The 18,965-nt window shown below is 44.7% G+C and overlaps 1 protein-coding gene across 1 annotated transcript in view; it reads right to left on the bottom strand.

The window, feature by feature from the left end:
- The window catches only part of Mlh3 (mutL homolog 3), a 35,725-nt gene that overhangs the window by 1,732 nt on the left and 15,028 nt on the right, over nt 1-18,965 (bottom strand). The window contains exons 7-12 of the mRNA XM_051149460.1: nt 13,641-13,712; nt 10,980-11,091; nt 9,040-9,199; nt 3,689-3,712; nt 3,521-3,599; nt 687-838 (exon numbers count right to left, since the gene is read on the bottom strand). Of these exons, the coding sequence (XP_051005417.1) occupies nt 687-838; nt 3,521-3,599; nt 3,689-3,712; nt 9,040-9,199; nt 10,980-11,091; nt 13,641-13,712 (599 nt within the window). The remainder of the gene's footprint in view (nt 1-686; nt 839-3,520; nt 3,600-3,688; nt 3,713-9,039; nt 9,200-10,979; nt 11,092-13,640; nt 13,713-18,965) is intronic.

Consider the following 18,965-nt stretch of genomic DNA (forward strand, 5'->3'; position numbering starts at 1 on the left):
TGAGAAAAGTCCTCCATCAGACTGGCCTTTAGGCAAGTCTGCTGGGCATTTTCTTGATTAATAATTTGTGTGGAGCTGGGCACAGTGGTGCACGCCTGTAACCCCAGCACTCGGGAGGCAGAAGCAGGCAGATTTCTGAGTTCAAGGCCAGCCTGGTCTAGAAAGCCAGTCCAGGGCAGCCAAGGCTACACAGAGAAATTGTCTCCAAAAAACAAAACAAAAAATTGCTGTGGGAGGGTCCAGCCCACTGTGAGTGGTGCCACTCCTGGGCAGCTGGTCCTCGGTGAATGAGCCACGGGAGCAAGCCTGTAAGCAGCCCTCTCCCGGGTCTCTGCATCAGTTCCTGCTTCCAGGTTCCAATCCTGCTTGAGGCCGGGCGTGGTGGCGCAGGCCTTTAATCCCAGCACTTGGGAGGCGGAAGCAGGTAGATCACTGTGAGTTCAAGGCCAGCCTGGTCTACAAAGTGAGTGCAGGACAGCCAAGGCTACACAGAGAAACCCTGTCTCAAAAAACAAAACAAAACCCAACAACAACAACAAAATAAAACCTAACAAAACCAGCCCTGCTTGAATTCCTACAGTATAATTATGGTGTATAAGCGAAATTAACCCTTTCCTCCCACAAGTGTGTTTTGGTTGGTTTTATCACAGCAACAGGAAACAACTAGAACAAAGTCATTACTGTACCTGTTTTTCCTGCTCCAAGTGGTCCAGGTCAGCTAAGGGCAGCATTGAAGGTCTCCCATGAGCACACTGGAATGGCAGCTGGCACAAGGACAGAGCTTCGATTAGGCGATAACTCTCCTCTAGGCTCAGGGAATCATTAAACTTAATGGCCCCTAAATAAAGAGACACCAAAAGGTTATAGTGTGCATGGTGAGAACTGATGCTCAGGATCTGGACAAAGCAGTAGACAAAGTCTGACTTCTTTTAGTCTGGCCTTTATACTGTTTAAAACTGGCACCTGAGGGCATAGCACAGACTAAGGCCTCAGGACTTCCCTTTTGTCTCAGCTTCCTTATGGAATTTGTCCCTCTAATCTCTCGGGAAGGGCATTCCTTAACCTATTAGGATTTTGCCTTGAGGTTTTTTCCAAAGCCTTAAGTGCAATATTTTTACTTACGTAGGAGTGTGTGAAGTTTCAGTTTCCTTCTGTCCATTAGGCTCAAAAGCAAACTGTTTTCTTTTCTTTTTTTTCTTTTTTCTTTTTTTTGGTTTTTCGAGACAGGTTTTCTCTGTGTAGCCTTGGCTGTCCTAGACTCGCTTTGTAGAGCAGGCTGGCCTCGAACTCACAGAGATCCACCTGCCTCTGCCTCCCGAGTGCTGGGATTAAAGGCGTGCGCTACCATGCCTGGCTGCAAACTGTTTTCTTATAGTGTCTATTTTATTTTACCTTTTTCTTGATTTCCATAAAGTCTTCCTAATTTAAATCTTCACATGTTAGTACATGTCTTTAGTCTAAGATCAACTCAATATCTAAATCAATGAATACTAATGTGTGTATGCTTTGTATTAGGAGCCATTCCAAGACAGTAAATGAACAGACATCTACACCCTCATGGTGCTCTAACGGGTAAGATACAGTAAGACAAATCATTACAAAGTAATTTAAATCATCAGTGCTATGAAGAATAGGCTAAGAATATGCAACACAAGGCCAAACAGTTTAGAAGGCCAGGAAAGCTCTCTTGGTAAAATGCTTCAGCTGAGACATTCATTGGGTTAAGAGAACATGATCTGCTAGGTGGTGGCGCATTCCTCTAACCCCAGCACTCGGGAGGCAGAGGCAGGAGGATCTCTGTGAGTTCACGGCCAGCCTGGTCTACAAGGCTACACAGAGAAACCCTGTCTTGAAAAACCTAAAATAGAAACAGGAGGAAGAGGAGGAAGAAGAAGGGGAAGGGGAGGAAAAGGAGGAAGAGGAAGAGAAAGAGGAGGAGGAAGAGGAGGAAGAGGAGGAAGAGGAGGAGGAGGAGATAATCTACTGGAGTGTTGGAGAAGGACCAGAAAGGCATGTCAGGCTCAGGGAAGGCCAGTGCAAGGGGGTCACGGCAAAGAAGGGACGAGACTAAAGGAGAGGCTGGAAACATAAAGACCACAGTGGAGTGTGACATGGGCAGAAATTCAAACAGCAGGCAGGGGCCAGGGCACAGAGTCCCTTGTAAGCTGTAGACTGCGGCTTTTGCTGAGTTTGGGACGCGATGCCTGTGACCCCAGCACTTTGGAGGCAGAGGCAGGAGAGTCCAGAGTTTAAGAATATCCTCAGCTACATATTAAGAGACCAGCCCAGGCTATAAGAAACTTTATCTCAAACAAATAGACAAAAAAATTTAAAAATAAATTATACCAAGAGTATTAGTAAATGGCAATTTGTCTTTCAGATAAAGAATGACAGGCTTAAAGATGTGTTTCAGAAAGATTTGCCTGGCTGGGCATGGTGGCACACATCCGTAATTCCAGCACTTGGAAGAATGAAGCAGGATTGCTACAAGTCAGAGGTTGGCTTACTCTACATAAGTAGTTCCAGAGCTGGGCGTGGTGGTGCACACCTTTAATCCCAGCACTTGGGAGGCAGAGGCAGGTGGATTGCTGTAAATTCAAGGCCAGCCTGGTCTACAAGTGAGTCCAGGACAGCCAAGGCTACACAGAGAAACCCTGCCTCGAAAAACCAAAAATAAATAAATAAGTAAGTAAGCAAGTAGTTCTAGGACACCCTGGGGCACAAAGCCTGAAACAAATCAAAATAATTAACAAGGGTTCCTGTAGGTGCTAAGAGAACAATTACTTGAGCAAGAGGCAGAATGGACTGAGGACTAAGCGGAAGGGTCACTGGTGGCAAGAAGAGAGGCAGCGGAGACTCAGATTCTGAGGACAACAACCATGGCGCAGTTTGGTGATGTAAGGGGCGGGGGCGGAAACAGGGTGAAGGGGCGAAGGACACTGGTGTATTAGCAGGGGCAGGTGCAGCTGGGAGGGGCAGAGGTGAGAAGACTGAAGGGAGAGAAATAAAACAGGGCAACAGCTGCAGGAGGTTCTGAAGCTGCCACTTCCCTAATGGAGGCCTGAATGCCACGTCCTCTACTCTTCACATCCCTCCTTACACCCCCACTGACCTGCGCTCTGCACCAGCTCCGAAGGGCTCTCTGGAACCTTCTAAGCGTCTGGTCTTTATTTCCAGCCTAAGTTCTTGGTACTCTTGGCTGCTCTTCATGAGAGGAATTTACTCCTGGCCTTTGTGGCTCTGCCAAGGCTGGTTCCTCACGCTGTGTTGAGCCCCAGGCTTATTCTGGGCCTGACTCAGAGGACCTCCTTCAGGATCCACTCTGCTTTGTTAGTCAGTCGGCACTCAAGTTCTATTAGTGTTCTACTTTCTAAAGTAATTTTTAAGGTAGGTTCAGTTTCTTGACCTAATTACATGCTGTAAAAGGTGAGCATAAAAGGGCATTTTGGGTCCTACACAGTCACTGTACCCCTGTCATGCTGCACACACCCAGGACTCTAGCTGATGTACGGGCTCTTACCATGGCAGGCCTGAGAGGCCAGGACCTTCTGCACAGTCAGCGGCAATGTCCCTTGGATGCCTCCTGTGGCCTGGAGCAGCTGCATTATTAACCAAAGGGAAAGGAGAGAATGGAGCCTCTTGTGTGTGACACTTCAGTGTGATACCCCCACATAAGAGAACAGCTTACCTCCACTTGTTCTCGAATAAATTCCTATAAAGCCAGAAGGAAAACAGTCATGAATCAACTGTTCTGTTGTACAACCCCAACAATTAAGAAATATGGCCAGGCCTGGTGGCGCACGTCTTTAATCCCAGCACTGGGAGGCAGAGGCAGGAGGATCTCTGTGAGTTTGAGGCCAGCCTGGTCTACAAAGCGAGTCCAGGACAGCCAAGGCTACACAGAGAAACCTTGTCTTGAAAAACCAAAATAAATAAATAAATAAAATGAAGTGAAATGTGATGACATGAAATCAAAAAGCAAATGCACAGCAAAAGAAATTCTCAACAGAGGAAACAGACACCTACAGTGTGAGAGAAAATCTTTGCCACGAATACAAGAGGCTAACATTTAGAATATATGAAGAGCAACAAATTAAACACACACACACACACACACACACACACACAAAGACAAAAGTGTTGACCAAAAGATGGGCTAATGAATTGAACAGACAGTTCTCAAAAGAAATATAAATGGTCAATAAATGTTTTCTGAGTGTTCAATATCCCTAGTCATCAGAAAATGAAAATTAAACCTTTTTTTTAAAACCTCCTTTGAGATTTCATCTCACTCTAGTCAGAATTATTATCATAAAAAAACAAAACAAACAAACAAACAGAAATGAAGCCAATTTAATCCCAGCAATTGGGAGGCAGAGGCAATTAAATCTCTAAATTCAAGGCCAGCCTAGTCTACAGAGAAAGTTCCAGGACAGACAGGGCTAAGAAAACAAGTGACAGCAAATGCTGGCAGGGGTGCAGGGGGCGAGGAAGCCTCATCAGTTGTTGGTGGGAATGTGAACTACAGCAGCCACAACAAAATCATGGTGAAGCCTTCTCAAAAAGCGAGAGAGAACTGCCATAGGAGCCAGCTCTCCCACTCAGGGGCATGTGTCCAAAGGCTCCCCACCCTGCCGTGGAGGTACGCACAGCTGTTTCCTCTGCTCTTCAACAAAAGAGAATGGAACCAGACTAGATGTCCAACAGCAGATGACGAGATAGTCAAAGTGAGGGAACATACCAAGTGAGGTAACCCAGGCCCAGGAGGACAAACGCTGTCCATCGGCTCTCATATGCAGATGTTAATGATGTGTATCTAGGCGGGCAGAGGCTAGAACTAGCAAGAGGCTCCTGAGACACAACAACAAGGCACTGAAGGGAGGGGACAAGGGCAACAGAACATAGGGAATGTTAAAGTGGACAGGATACGGTGGGGGAGGGGCGGACAGGAGGCAGGGAGGGAATCAACCTAAAGAAAGTACTAAAATGCCAGAAGAAAATATGTTACTTTGTAAGCTCCTCTTTAAGATTTAGTTTAATTTTATGTGTACGGGCATCTGCTTCCATGAATGTCAATCTAAAAGGCTTTTTATCCAAAGCACGCCTCAGAAGCTTCCCCTCCCTTGTCTATCTCTGTCCTTAAGGAGACATTTTCCCCTTCAATGTACTCTTGCTATGAAGGCAGCCTGGTCTTGAACTTGTGATCTTCCTGCCTCCGTCTGCCTACACCCCTTTATTTATAAAATAAACTAAACTCTAGGGCCAGTAAGATGGTTCAGCAGGTGAAGGCACCAATCCCCAGGATTTCCAGAGTAGAAGGAGAGAAGTGACACCCACACCAAAATTAAATTTTGTTTTGTTTTGTTTTTGAGACAAGGTTTCTCTATGTAGCCCTGGCTGTCCTGGGCTCGCCCTGTAGACCAGGCTGGCTTCGAACTCACAGAGATCTTTCTGCCTCTGCCTCCACAGTGCTGGGATTAAGGGCATGTGCCACCACCACCACCACAGGCTTAAAATAAAACATTTTAATTAAAGCTGGTACTATTTAATTTTCAAAATTGTTTAGCTTCCGGAGGCAAAAAACTGTCTCAAGGTACAGCACATTTAATAATTTTTTTAGAGCAAAATACAGGATTTATTGCTTCTGGTAACAGCTCCCTAAGATTACAACAGGATGATCTTTTGAAACCTCAAAATGAAACCAAACATCCTTTCTCCTCTTCTCCACATGCTCTAGTCTGAGAAGCTTTATTAATGCACATGGTTACCAAGCCCTAGGTGCAAGATGCTACACTGTGGACACGTTAAAAGCCCAAAGAGAAGGATGCCTCATACCACCTGAGCGCTGCAAAGCAGAGGAAAGAGAAACAAGCCTAACTTCTGTTACTCTCTGCTGCGTGCAACACAGCTGTAAGCCTACAAAGAGAAAGAAGGGTCTCATTTCCAGTTCATTTCTTATTTATGTTCAAAAGGCTCAGTCTTGTCAAGCATGGTGGTGCACGCCTTTGATCTCAGCAGGTGGATCTGTGAGTTGAAGGCCAGAGCCACATAATGAGACCCTGTCTTAACAACAACAAAAGAGGCTCAGGCATCAAGCTGGAACACAGATCCCTAAGAACGTATAAGTGAACTGGGCGCTGGTGGCACACTCCTTTAATTTCAGCACTTGGGAGGCAGAGGCAGGCAGATGGTCGTGAGTTTGAGGCCAGCCTAGTCTACAAAGTGAGTTCCAGGACAGCCAGGGCTATTACACAGAGAAACCCTGTCTCAAAAAGCCAAAAACAAGCTGAGCGTGGTGGCGCACACCTGTATTCCTAGCACTTGGGAGGCAGAGGCAGGCAGATCGCTGTGAGTTCGAGGCAAGCTTGGTCTACAAAGCAAGTCCAGGACAGCGAAGGCTACACAGAGAGACCCTGTCTCAAAACAAATAAACAACAAACCAAACAAACAAAAAACAAAACAAACAGAAAAACCCAAAACAAAAGATTATATCAATGACTGTTGGTTGCCAGAATTCATTGTTGCCTTTCTCAACACTGAATTGCTCCAACTTCTGCCAAAATCGCCTATTTGCCTGACTAAATATAATCAATTTTCCTGACACTGTAAGCTTTGTTTCAATTTGAAGTGAACTCTTTAAGAGCTGTCTTTGAAGTCACTTCAGAAGTTTTTATTATAATTTTCTGGTTAAAACTTGAGGTATTGAATTACAGTAAGAGTCTCACAGATCCTATCTTTTGGATTGAACACAATTTGAATCCAAATCTGAGAAGAAATGAGCTCAGTGGGCAGAAAAGCCTTCTCCTGACGGCGGAGCCAAGGCCGCCACCACCAGGCAACTTGGAAAAGGGCGAGGAAGGTGCCACACAGGCTGCACCGGGAGCGAGTGCCGCTGGCTCGTCAGTGTCCTCTCACCCTCCACCTGCAAACACATTAAAGTCCTTTGTCTTAGGACAGAGTGTCCTGCAGCTTTCTGTCGTGTGTATGAAAACTCAACCACTGCTGCCTGCAGCCACCACCCAGCTCCCTGTGTGCAGCGTCTTTTTCCTTCAGTGCTATGGAAGGAAACCTAGGGCTTTGTACATGGTAGGCAAGCACTCTACCTACCTACCACAGACTTGCATCCCCAACCTCGTTGGTTTTGTTTGTTTGACAGAAAAGAGAGCGAGAGAGAGGACTGTCCTATGTAACGTTCAGGCTACGCTCAAGCTTGTAATCCCCTGCCTCGGCCTCCTGAGAGCTGCCATTACAGGTGCACGGTACCAGGCTGGCTAGAGATCTTGAGAGTTGCTAGGCTTCAGTCCTGTCATTCCAATGGGATGACTCAGAAGACCAACTTGAGTTCACAGCAACTCGAAGCGCTAGGGCTTTTCCATATGGCCACTGTTAACTATTTCCTCTTGCCTGCAGCTTCACTTCGGTTAAACAACACTACTGTTCCTGGATTCTTTCTTCTCAGTATTTTCAGTCACCTCACAGCTCGCTTTCAGCGTCACTTCCCTGACCTTACAGGTACCCTCAGTGTGTGCTCTTTAAGCTCTGCCTTCTGTTCTTTGCCTCTCATGCTTGCTTTCCCTGTCAGTCCCACCGGCTCCTGCCCTTTTCCCCTTCCCGTACTACCAATGTGTGCATGCTGTTATTGCCAAAAGACAAGCACAACCTAGCTTTCTTTTCTAGCAGCAAGGGCTATAGTCTGCCAGGCCCTGGCCATCCCCACCTGAAGGTAGGTCACAACCACCAACCCAAGCAGGCACACTCCTTTATTCTTTTTTTTTTTTTTTTAAACATATACAGTATTCTGCCTGCATGTATGCCTACACACAAGAAGAGGGCACCGGCTCTCGTTATAGATGGTTGTGAGCCACCCTGTGGGTGCTGGGAATTGAACTCAGGACCTCTGGAAGAGTAGCCAGTGCTCCTAACTGCTGAGCCACCTCTCCAGCCCTCTCCTTTCTTCTTTTGTGCTCTTTCTGCATCAGGTCTTCTGGAACATCGCTCTCATGCAGGTGTCAAATCTGTCCCTCCTTTCCATTCCCACCATACTGACTTAGTCAAGTCTTCATTTTTTCATACGGCAACCAGTACAACAGCCTGAACCACTCACTGGGCTTCCAGCCTTCCCCAGACTTGCATGTCTATCCTAATTTAGCCACTAAGTCTGTCTTCTACTTTTTTGTGTATTATTTTAATTCATTATTTCCATGTGCATCAAATGTGTTCATTCATCCACAGACTCATGGCACAGTGTGCACCTGGAGGTGAGCAGATAACCTGAGGGAGTTGGTTTTCTCACTGTACCATGTAGGTCCTGAGGCTCAAACTCAGCTCAGACCTGGCCACAGTACCTACTGAGCCATCTAGCTGCCTCTGAGTGTTTTGCCTAAAGGTATATATGTGCATCACATGTGTGCCTGGTACCTTTGAAGGCCAGAAAAGGGCACCGGAGCCCCTGGAATGGTTGTGAGCCAACACTTAAGTGCTGGAAATAGAGCTCAGATCCTCTGTAAGAGCGGCATGTGCTCTGCTCTAAACTTCTAAGCCACCTCTCCAGCCTTACCCCCTTTAAGACAAAGTCTTGGGGGCTGGAGGAGATGGCTCAGAGGTTAAGAGCACTGTCTGCTCTTCCAGAGGTCCTAAGTTCAATGCCCAAAAACCACATGGTGGTTCACACCTATCTATAATGAGAACTGGTGCCCTCTAATGGCATGCAGACATGCACGTAGGCAGAGCACTGTATACATAATAAATAACTTAAAAAAAAAAAAAAAAAAGACAAAGTCTCACTGAGAAACCCTAGTTAGCTTTAAAGTGCTTCCTCCGTCCTCAGCCTCCTGCTCTCGGTAACACTTTCCAAACAACTCTGCTCTCCACATTCCACTGTATTAAAACTAAGTTTCCTTCCTCCTCAGTGTCAGCTAATCCGTCTTTAAGTTTCTAGCACTGGGCACACTGAATATAACACAAGTGTGTTGACTACAGGCGAACCCTGAAGCCAGGGCACCAGCAGCTTTGGGGCATTGGAAGAAGCCAGCCGCTCACCTCCACAATGCTCTTAGTCACAGTAGATCTTCCTCTTCGAAGTTCACTGGCTTCTCTTTCTACGAAGCAGAGTGGCACTTTCCCCACGAGGATCAAAGCATCGTTAGCATCTGGAAAGACCAACTCAAGCCCCAGATCTTCTAAGAGTCTGCGGTAAGACCTAAGGAGACAGCCCAGATGTAAAGGCATGACCTCACGCTCTTCAGTGTGCATTCCAAACACTCGATGGCATTCAGAAGCTGCCATGACCTTTGGAAGTCGTACTGTTTTCTTTATGCTTATATGTGTTTAGGAGTTTATTATCAAATTTCCTTTTCAATTACAGTAATTCTCTTTCACAGTTACACTTTCTAAGAATTCAGTTACTTGTGGTTGACTGTAATCCAAAAAAATAAACAGGAAATTCCACAAGGAAACTTTTGTCTTCTTTATTTTGGGGAGTGAACTGGGGCCTTGCACATGTTAAGCATATGGTCTACCACTGAGCTACATCCCCAGCCATAAAATTTAAATTGCTGCTCTGAGAAGCATGATAAAATGTCAAGCAGTCCCACCAAAGCACCCTTCGTCCAGCACACCCACACTGTACATCTACATACCTTTGTTTTCAGACTACCCCAGTATCAGTTAAAAAAAAAGGGGGGTTATCTATTATATTTATATCTGATGTACATGAAGCCTTCATGTATGTGAACCACATGCTTGCCTGGCACCTGTGGAGTCCAGAAGAGGGCGTCAGACTGCGGTTACAGTCAGTTGTATAACTTCATGTGGGTGCTAGAATCCAAACCTGGGTCCTCTGCAAAAGCAGCAAGTGCTCTTAAGCACTGAGCTACCTCTCCAGCCCAGCACTGCAGTGTTTATGCTCAAGGAGCCCTTATGTCCCCAGAACACATTAGCAGTGATGCAGAAGAGGCCCCAAAGTACAAAACACGGGACAGACTGACCATGGCACAATGTGGCAATGCTACAGGAGAGGCAAATTCACCATGGTACAAGGTGGTGATCACAGGGAAAACTGTATACACAGTGCTCAGTATCTCCATTTTCAGGTGTCCTCTGAGGTCTTGGAACAAATCCATCACATACAAGGGAGGACTACTGTAGAGCAACTTATGTTCCTTCTGTTCTTCTATATCAAGAACCAATTTGCTTCTAAATCTTATTCTTATATGTTTGGTTGTGCGCCTAGACTTTAACGGCTGAGCCATCGCTCCAACTCCTAAATTTTATTCTTAAGTTTCATTCTTCACTAAGGAACTAACTTGCTGCCTGCGTTTAAAGGAGTTTGGCTCAAAGAAAAGGTCTGAAAATGTTTTGAGTCAGTGTTAAAAGTGGGAGGTAATTAACATCCCCAACAACTGAGAAGTCCTGATTGGGGGTGAGCTGGTGGCAGTGAGTAAGCGAATTATGCTCCAGGGAAAAAAGCTGTGTTGGCAGCAGCGAATACCCACACCTGAAATGAACTGACAGTCTTTTCATTTTCCACAATTTACATTGCCCAGAAGTGGGAAAACGACGGATCCTGTGACTTGCTCCAGGACTGGCCCCACCCTGGCATCCTGTGTTTTGCTTCTTCCTAACAAGATTATGGTAATGAAGAATCTAGAATGAACCAAGACAAGAAGAATGGAAGAAATTACTACTCTGACTTTGTTCTCAGAAACACTGCAGCATAAACACTTGGCTGTTCCAAGAATGAGATGAGCGTTCTAAACCAACTGCTGGAAAAAATTACCTGGGAAATTCTATCCTATACTCACTATCTATTCTATAGCAGGAAGAATGGCTCTTGGGGTCAGAGGACAGGCTCCACCGCTAACTGTCAAGACCGTGGGTAAGTCATGCAGCACTCCGGCGGAACACGCATGCAGGAAGCTCACAAAGCACTGCAAAGCTTTCTATGCCCAGCATCATCACGTCTTCATGACATTACTGACCGTAAGAGTCTCCTTTGTTCCTCTGACACCATGATCGCTAGTGGAGGGGTTATCGTGGAAGACAGCAACTTCTTCCGACCAGAGCTTTGTGGAGGTTGCTTTTCATAGGAGTCTATTGGAAGAAAGATGAGTGAGACAAGAATAAGAAAAGAGCCTCTAATCCCAGCACTCGGGAGGCAGAGGCAGGCAGATAGTTCGAGGCCAGCCTGGCCTACAGAGTGAGGCCAGGACAGTCAAGGCCACACAGAGAACAACAGCAATAACAAAAAACAAAAACAAAAACAAAGGCAGGCAGGCTTTGTGCTCAGTTAAAAGGCTGCACGGTGAGGCGTGGCCATGATAGAGTTCTCTAGAACTAAGTAACATGCTCAGTGCTGGTGTCTACAGTTTGGGTTCTAGTAATAAACTAGGGGGTAAACCAGCCACTTTACTCATTTTAACAATTTTCCAAAATAAGAAATAGAAGACTTAACTCTTACACCAGCTCTACAAGGCAGTGTTCCTACAGTTAGTGTGTGCGGTACTGGTACAGCGATGTATAATGTGGCATAGTGTCTATATAGTGCTATAAGTCAAGAGGGTGTCTTGGTTCCTTCAGAAAGGTTTCTCAGTCTTTGAAAAGAATTAGCCAGTATTATTCTCAAATGGTGTAGGCCCTATATAGCAAATAAGTCTGGGTGTGAATTTAAAAAAAAAATACCATTTAATATAAAAGAGTTAAATGTATGGGTGATTTGCCTGAGTGTATGTCTGTGCACCATGTATGTGCCTAGTACCCACAGAGGCCAGGAGGGGGCATCAGAACCCACAGAAGTGGAGTCGCACAGAGCTGTGAGCAGCTGTTTTGGAGCTGGGAATTAGGCCTGGATCCTCTGCAGTGCATCCAGTGCTTTTACCTTTTGAGTCATCTCTCTAGGCCCATATTATTTTGGGTGTGGGGTGGGGTGGGGAAAGGCTGCACACAAGCCATGGCCCACACATGGAGATCAGAGGACAACTTTTGGGAATCAGTTCTGAAGGAGAGATAAACATGTCTTTTGTTTAGCTCACAAGTAGGGGATGAGAAAAAGACTTGTGAGAGAGCAGGTGATGTTTATCCCCTTAGAAATCAAACCACTGTGTGAGGGAGATTGGTTGTTAACCAGCTGAAAAACATCCTTGAACAAATTCTGAGAGGAGATATAAATGTGAGCCAAAAACAGGAGGCAGGGCCTTTGGAGACTTGGGATAGTTTTGGCTGTTCATCGCTCCACTTCAAGACGCTCCTAGAGAGAACTGCTTGAGCGAAGGCTTCAGGGCTCCAGCTCCTGAGGAGGCTCCAGGTTCCGGTTGCTCCGGGTTCCAGCAGAAGAAATCCTGCTGATCATGCCAGGAGAATCGTTCCTCAGAACTGATATCCTTATGGTTTCATTATTGCATTCTTTAATCTCCTTTTCCTACTGTTTAGGTTAGTCAGGTTATAAGTGAGCTACTCTCGGTTAAAAAGTTTGTAATAAAATATAATTGCTAAGAAAATTGAGCCTACACAGTTCTCCCCTTCCACCTTTATGTGGATGACAGGGATTGAACTCAGGTTGTCAGGCTTGCTGTGCAAGTGTTTGTTTTGTCTCTTTGGTTTTTCGAGACAGGGTTTCTCTGTGTAGCCTTGGCTGTCCTGGACTCACTTTGTAGACCAGGCTGGCCTTGAACTCATCACAGAGATCCACCTGCCTCTGCCTCCCTGAGTGCTAGGATCAAAGGTGTGTGCCACCACATCCAGCTATTTACTGGTATTTTATCACCTGAGGAATCTCATGATAATAAGCAGTCACTTTAGAAAGATACACTTAAACAGTAGCTGACCCTGAGAAGAGAAATAAGATGGAATGAAATACAGGGGTGTAAACAATGCTTTGTTATATTTCCTTTTGTACCTTTTAGAACTACACATCAATCTGATCATATTCCCTGCCCCCAAATAAATGAGATTTTAAAATAGAATGTATTATTTGGGACCTTGTGGGTTGTGGGGAGGGCTCAGTGAGATCATACACCAGTGAGAGCATACATTTACACTGAGTATCACTGTTCAGTCCTCCTGTAGGACTGAGTAGAGAATAAATATATAGGAAATTCGCCTTCAGCCAAGTCCATCAGAGCACATGTTTGAAACAGTAAAGCAAACTACTGCAACCTTCTGGTGGTTTTCAAACTGAGCACAGTGTATCCTTCCTCACGGTGACAGAGAGGACTCTTGTAGGCTTGTCACCTGTGCTAGAGTCTTTTTTTGTTTTTAATTTTTTAAGATTTATTTATGTATTATGTATATAGTGTTCTGCCTGCATGTACACCTGCAGGTCAGAAGAGGGCATCAGATCATACATTACAGATGGTTGTGAGCCACCATGTGGTTGCTGGGAATTGAACTCAGGACCTTTGGAAGAGCAATCAGTGATCTTAACCTCTGAGCTATCTCTCCAGCCCCTTGTTTTGGTTTTCTGAGGGAGGGTTTCTCTGTGTAGCCTTGGCTGTCCTGGACTCGCTTTGTAGACCAAGCTGGCCTTGAACTCACAGAGATCCACCTGCCTCTGCCTCCTGAGTGCTGGGATTAAAGGCGTGCGCCACCACTGCCCGGCTTGTGCTGGAGTCTTAAACCTCCTCTAGCTGCAGACAGATGCTTACCAGTAATAAGCTGCTCCAAACGAACACGCTCATGGGCAGCATGCTGGTCCACCAAGACTAGCAGGTTTCCACCTACAAAACCATCCAAATCCAAAATTACTGAAGTGCCCATTTCAAGATTAAAAGAAGTATAAAGTGCGGTGGGAGATAAAGGCTTATTAAATCCATTTAATGATATATACACAAGACATACAATTGTGCTTTTTAAATTTTTTTTGAGACTGGGTCTCACTATATATCCCCAACAGGCATGGAACATCCTGTGTAGGCCAGGCAATCTTGAATTCACAGAAATCCACTTGCTTCTACCTCCCACATGTTGGGATTAAAGGTGTGTGCTATTACTCCCAACTCAACTGTATTCTATATTAAAACAACAACAACAACAAACCCAAAAAATAAAAAAATGAACTTATCAATAAATTGCCAAATTTGTCCCTAGTGAAATACTCTTTAACTCACCATTTAGAAAAGGTTACATTTTAAAATATTCAATACAGACTTGGCTTTATTAATTTAACTTTATGATAAAGAAAAATCACTAGATAATGCACTGTATACATTATGATCTGTGCAGTTTGATTTGCAAACTATTCTGAAGCAAGCTATTCTGAAATTCCAGAAGAATGTACTTGTGCATTTTAGATCAAAGGCCAGGGCATTTTTTCCACAAAGAGGCAGAAAGGAAATATTTTATGCTTTTTAGGCCACATGCATACTGTCACGACTGACTACTCAACTATTTGCTTTGAGCCAAAGCAGCCACAGACAATCTGTGCCACTGTAGCTGTGTTCCAATAAAACTTTATTTATGGACACTGAAGTAACTGCACAGAATGTGGCTGTGTCAAGAAGTCTTCTTTTGTTTTTTCCTAACCATTTAAGGATATAAAACTATTACTTCCCTGGCTGCGGAGAGACAAGACCCTCACTGTGTCTACTCACAGGTTGCAGTTGTAGCTTTTAGGCTGGGGCTCCCCAAGCTTCCCTGTGTGAACCTGTCACCTGGGACACACTCAACTGCAGGGCGAGAGGTCAACAATGGAGGACAAGCTTCTGCAATTCTAACTCCCAGATGATCTTGTTTACTGGCCCCACTTAAAAAAATTATTTTTATGGCGGCCGGAGAGAAGCCTCAGCTGTTAAGAACACTTGTTGCTCTCCCAGAAGACCTGGGTTTGATTTCCAGCACTTATATGGGAGCTCACAACTGGCTGTCACTCCGGTTCAAGCAAATCTGAGGCCTTTATAAGGTATCCACATGTCCTGCACACATGTGACATGCATGCGTGTAAAATAAGAATTTTACTTAAAATATTTTTAATTATGTGTAGTTGTGTTTGTATGTGGGTGCAGTTACACATGTGTGCACATGAGCACAAGCGCCCACAGAAGCCACAGGTGTTAGATTCCCTTTGAGGTGGAACCACAGGTAATTGTGAGCCACCTGATGAGGTTGTTGGAGACAGAAATCTTGACAAGTATGCACTGCTAACCCGAGACATCTCCCCACCCTCTACAGGCCTCACTTTTATGAGCAGGGCTTCAGATTTTCAAGCACAAAAAAGGAGGCAATGGGTTTGGAAGTCAAACGTACAGGGAAATCTCACTGGCAGGACAAATCCCATGACATTATTATGCCTTATGATGATGATGATGACGACTGTGGTTTCAAGACAGGGTTTCCCTGGGTAGCCTTGGCTGTCCTAGACTCACTTTGTAGACCAGGCTGGCCTTGAACTCACAGGATCCGCCTGTCTCTGCCTCTTGAGTGCTGGGATTAAAGGCTTGCACCACCACACCTGGCTGAAATATTTTTTTGTGACACAGTGACAGCTCTGTCACCTGGACACAATGTAGAATCATGGAGAAGTCTCAGTCTACCAGAACAGACCAGGCTGGCCTGTGAGCGTGTACGTAGAAGACTGTTTTGATTATGCTGCAAGTATGAGGCACCATGTCCTTGGTATGTTGCCTAAACTCAAAAGGCAGATCAAGTGAGCTCAGAGATGGCATGCCTGCACTCATGTCTCTTCTCTAGACTGTGGGTGTGAGGCAACCAGCTTCCTCAGATTCTTGCCTGACATCTTCCCAGGGATTTTTGGGGTGGTCTTTTTATGCACTGTGTAAAGATGGTCTCTGTATTACTCAAATGCTGATTTCTTTGCCAGTAGAGATCTGACTACAGGCCAGGATTTTGGTATTGTCATTTAAAAAAAAATGATTATTTATCATATATACACAGTGTTTTGCTTGCATGTACACCAGAAGACGGCACCAGATCTCATTATAGATGGTTATGAGCCATTTCGTGGTTGCTGGGAATTGAACTCAGGACCTCTGGAAGAGCAGACAGTGCTCTTAACCTCTGAGCCATCTCTCCAGCCCTGCATTCCCAGCTTTAAAAAACTTTTTTTTTCTTTTTTGTTGTTGTTTTGTTTCCTTTGATAAAGGGTTTTTTTCTCTGTAACTTTGGCTGTCTTGGACTCACTTTGTAGACCAGACTGGCTTCGAACTTACAGTGATCTGCCTGCCTCTGCCTCATGAGTGCTGGGATTAAAGGTGTGTGCCACCATGCCTACTCACATTTTGTTATTTATTATACTAATTATTTTGAGGTTAGCAAGCAAAGAAATGTATTTCATGGTGGCATCTACATAAACATTTTTTTTTTTGAGATAGGTTTTCTCTGTGTAGCCCTGGATGCCTTGGAACTCTGTAGACCAGGCTGGCCTATCTGCCTGTTGAGTGCTGGGATTAAAGGCATGTGCCACTACTGCCTGGCATATACTTGGTTTTCATTTGTTCTCTTTAAATATGTTTAAAAAATTTTTTGTGATATATATTTGGAAATATTTAAAACAAGAATAGAGAAAGGACGTGGTTTGGGATTTTTGTTTTCTTATTCCTTTATTGATGTTCCACCCCCACCCCCACCCCACCCTCACCCCCGAGACAGGATTTCTCTGTGTAGTACCTCCGAGGCTGTCCTGGAATTCTCTTCATAGGCCAGGCTGGCCTTGAACTCATAGAGGATCCACCTGCCTCTGCCTCCCGAGTGCTGGGATTAAAGGCATGCACACCTGGCCACCTTTATCCATATTCTAAACTTTTTTTATTATTATTCTTTGGGAATTTCATAATGTATACAATGTATTCTGATCATACACACCAGAGCTAGCCTTTTTCTTGGAGGGGCTGAACTTAGGTTCTCTAGCTTGTGAGACAGCCCTATACCAAGAGAGCCTCCCAGGCCCCACAGACTTCTGACAGCAGGTATAACACAGAGCATCCTCGTGTTGACTGTTAACTTTCTCTGAGGCGAGGAAGACTGATGGCTGTTTGTGATGGACACTGAACACTGGGCAGTGGGCAAAGCAATGGAATACATCAAACCCTGCAAGGGAGTGCCCTTAACCCCCAACACAAACTACCAAACTCAGTCCTTGACCGGAAGAAGAGTTTATCTTCCCACGTCTACTCAATATTTATGAGCTTTTCACTTCTTGAATGAAGCAGAGTACAGAAGACAATTTACTCACATAGCCATCACGATGGCACAGAAGTTCTAGGACAACAAATTTTCATGCTGTATTCTTAGCACATAAGATAGAATTTTATTAAACAGGTACCTTAGAATGCATTTATTCTTTAGAATATCATAACTGAACAAATGTATCTAGTATAGGCAGAAACATGCAACCTAAAATGCCAATAAATGGCATTAGTTTCATTATAATTTAAAACAATAATGTATGTGTCCAATAAAAATATGTCAATATCAATCTGGGAGTGGTGGTACAACTTTAACCCGGGCACTCAGGAGCCACATGATCTCTGTGAGGTCAAACCAGCCTAGTTTACATAAGAGTTCCAGAAAAAAAAAAAAAAAAAAAAAAAAGAGTTCCAGGCCAGCCAGGGCTACATCTCACGCAGTACTGGGGACTGAATCCAGCGTTCTATCATGTCAGGCAAGCAGCTGCCAATGAGTTGCATCCCCAGCCTCAAGACCACGCTTGCATTCTGGTTTTGCTCCTGAGAAGAATCTGGCAGGGTGATGGTGGTGCACGCCTTTAGTCCCAGTATTCAGGACTCAGACGTTAGAGGATCTCTGTGAGTTCAAGGCCAGCCTGATCTACAGAGTGAATTCTAGGACAGCCAGGGCTGTTATACAGAGAAAAAAGAAAAAATACCAAAACTAAACAGAAAAATCTGAAAATACTCTTTGGTAGCAAATCCAACAATAAATATAAACTCTCAAGAGAAGTTTAACCAATGGTCTCTTTTGCTGCTTTGAAGACATTCACCCTGGGTGCCACTGGCTGAGATTTTGGTATCTCAAAACTAACAGAATTTCAGGTACTCAAAGCTTCAGGGCTCCAGAGAAGGCTCAGTGGGTCAGACACGCTAGAAGACCCAAGTTCGATGCCCAGGAGAGAACCAACTCCTGTACTAAACCTTGAAAAGACTCTAGATCTATAAATCTGTGATAAAGTTTCACTTGTAAGTTAGGTATATCAAGACGTTAACAATAGCTAATGATAAAGCAGAACAGGCCTGGGGTGCAGCCCGGTGGTAGAGTACTTGTACAGAATGCCCAGCGCTGTAAAAACAAGGAAGGAAGGAAACAACAATATGCTAAGATAAAACTGCTAACGTCATTGCTATTGTATTTGGCGCCATTATTTTATTATTTATTTATTAATTTATTTACTTATTGGTTTTTTGAGACAGGGTTTCTCTGTATAGCTTTGGCTGTCCTGGACTCACTTTGTAGACTATGCTGGCCTTGAACTCAGTGATCCTCTTGCCTCTGCCTCTTATGTGCTGGGATTACAGGTGTGCCCCACCATGCCCGGCCCTTGGTGTCATTATTAAGTACAGTAAAGTTTCTTTGAACATAGCACTGTACTGCTGTACAGTTAATTTGGTAATGTACGCAGCCGCCGATTAACAGACAGCTAGGGCACACAGCGTGAATACACTGGACAAAATAATTTGCAGCTTGGGTGGACCACAGTGAGATGATTGGAGATTTCACCCTACTACTTAGACTGGGGTGAAACTCAAAACTCACAATTTGCTTATTTTTGGAATTTCCCACTTAATGTTCTGACTTTGGTTGACTGTGGTGACTGAACATGAGGAAAGCAAGAGCCCAGAAGCAGGCAGACAACTGTAACTGCATTCAAGTCTCATGGAGAAAAAGTCTCCTCTCACTCTAGGCTGCTCACTCCCAGATCGCAGACTTCCCCACAGCAGCAGCGGCTTCCGCCCCATCTCTTCTCTCAGACAGCTTGGCTCTCGGTGCCAAGACTGTCTCCA

This window comes from Acomys russatus, chromosome 1 (assembly GCF_903995435.1).
Source record: "Acomys russatus chromosome 1, mAcoRus1.1, whole genome shotgun sequence".
NCBI lineage: Eukaryota > Metazoa > Chordata > Mammalia > Rodentia > Muridae > Acomys > Acomys russatus.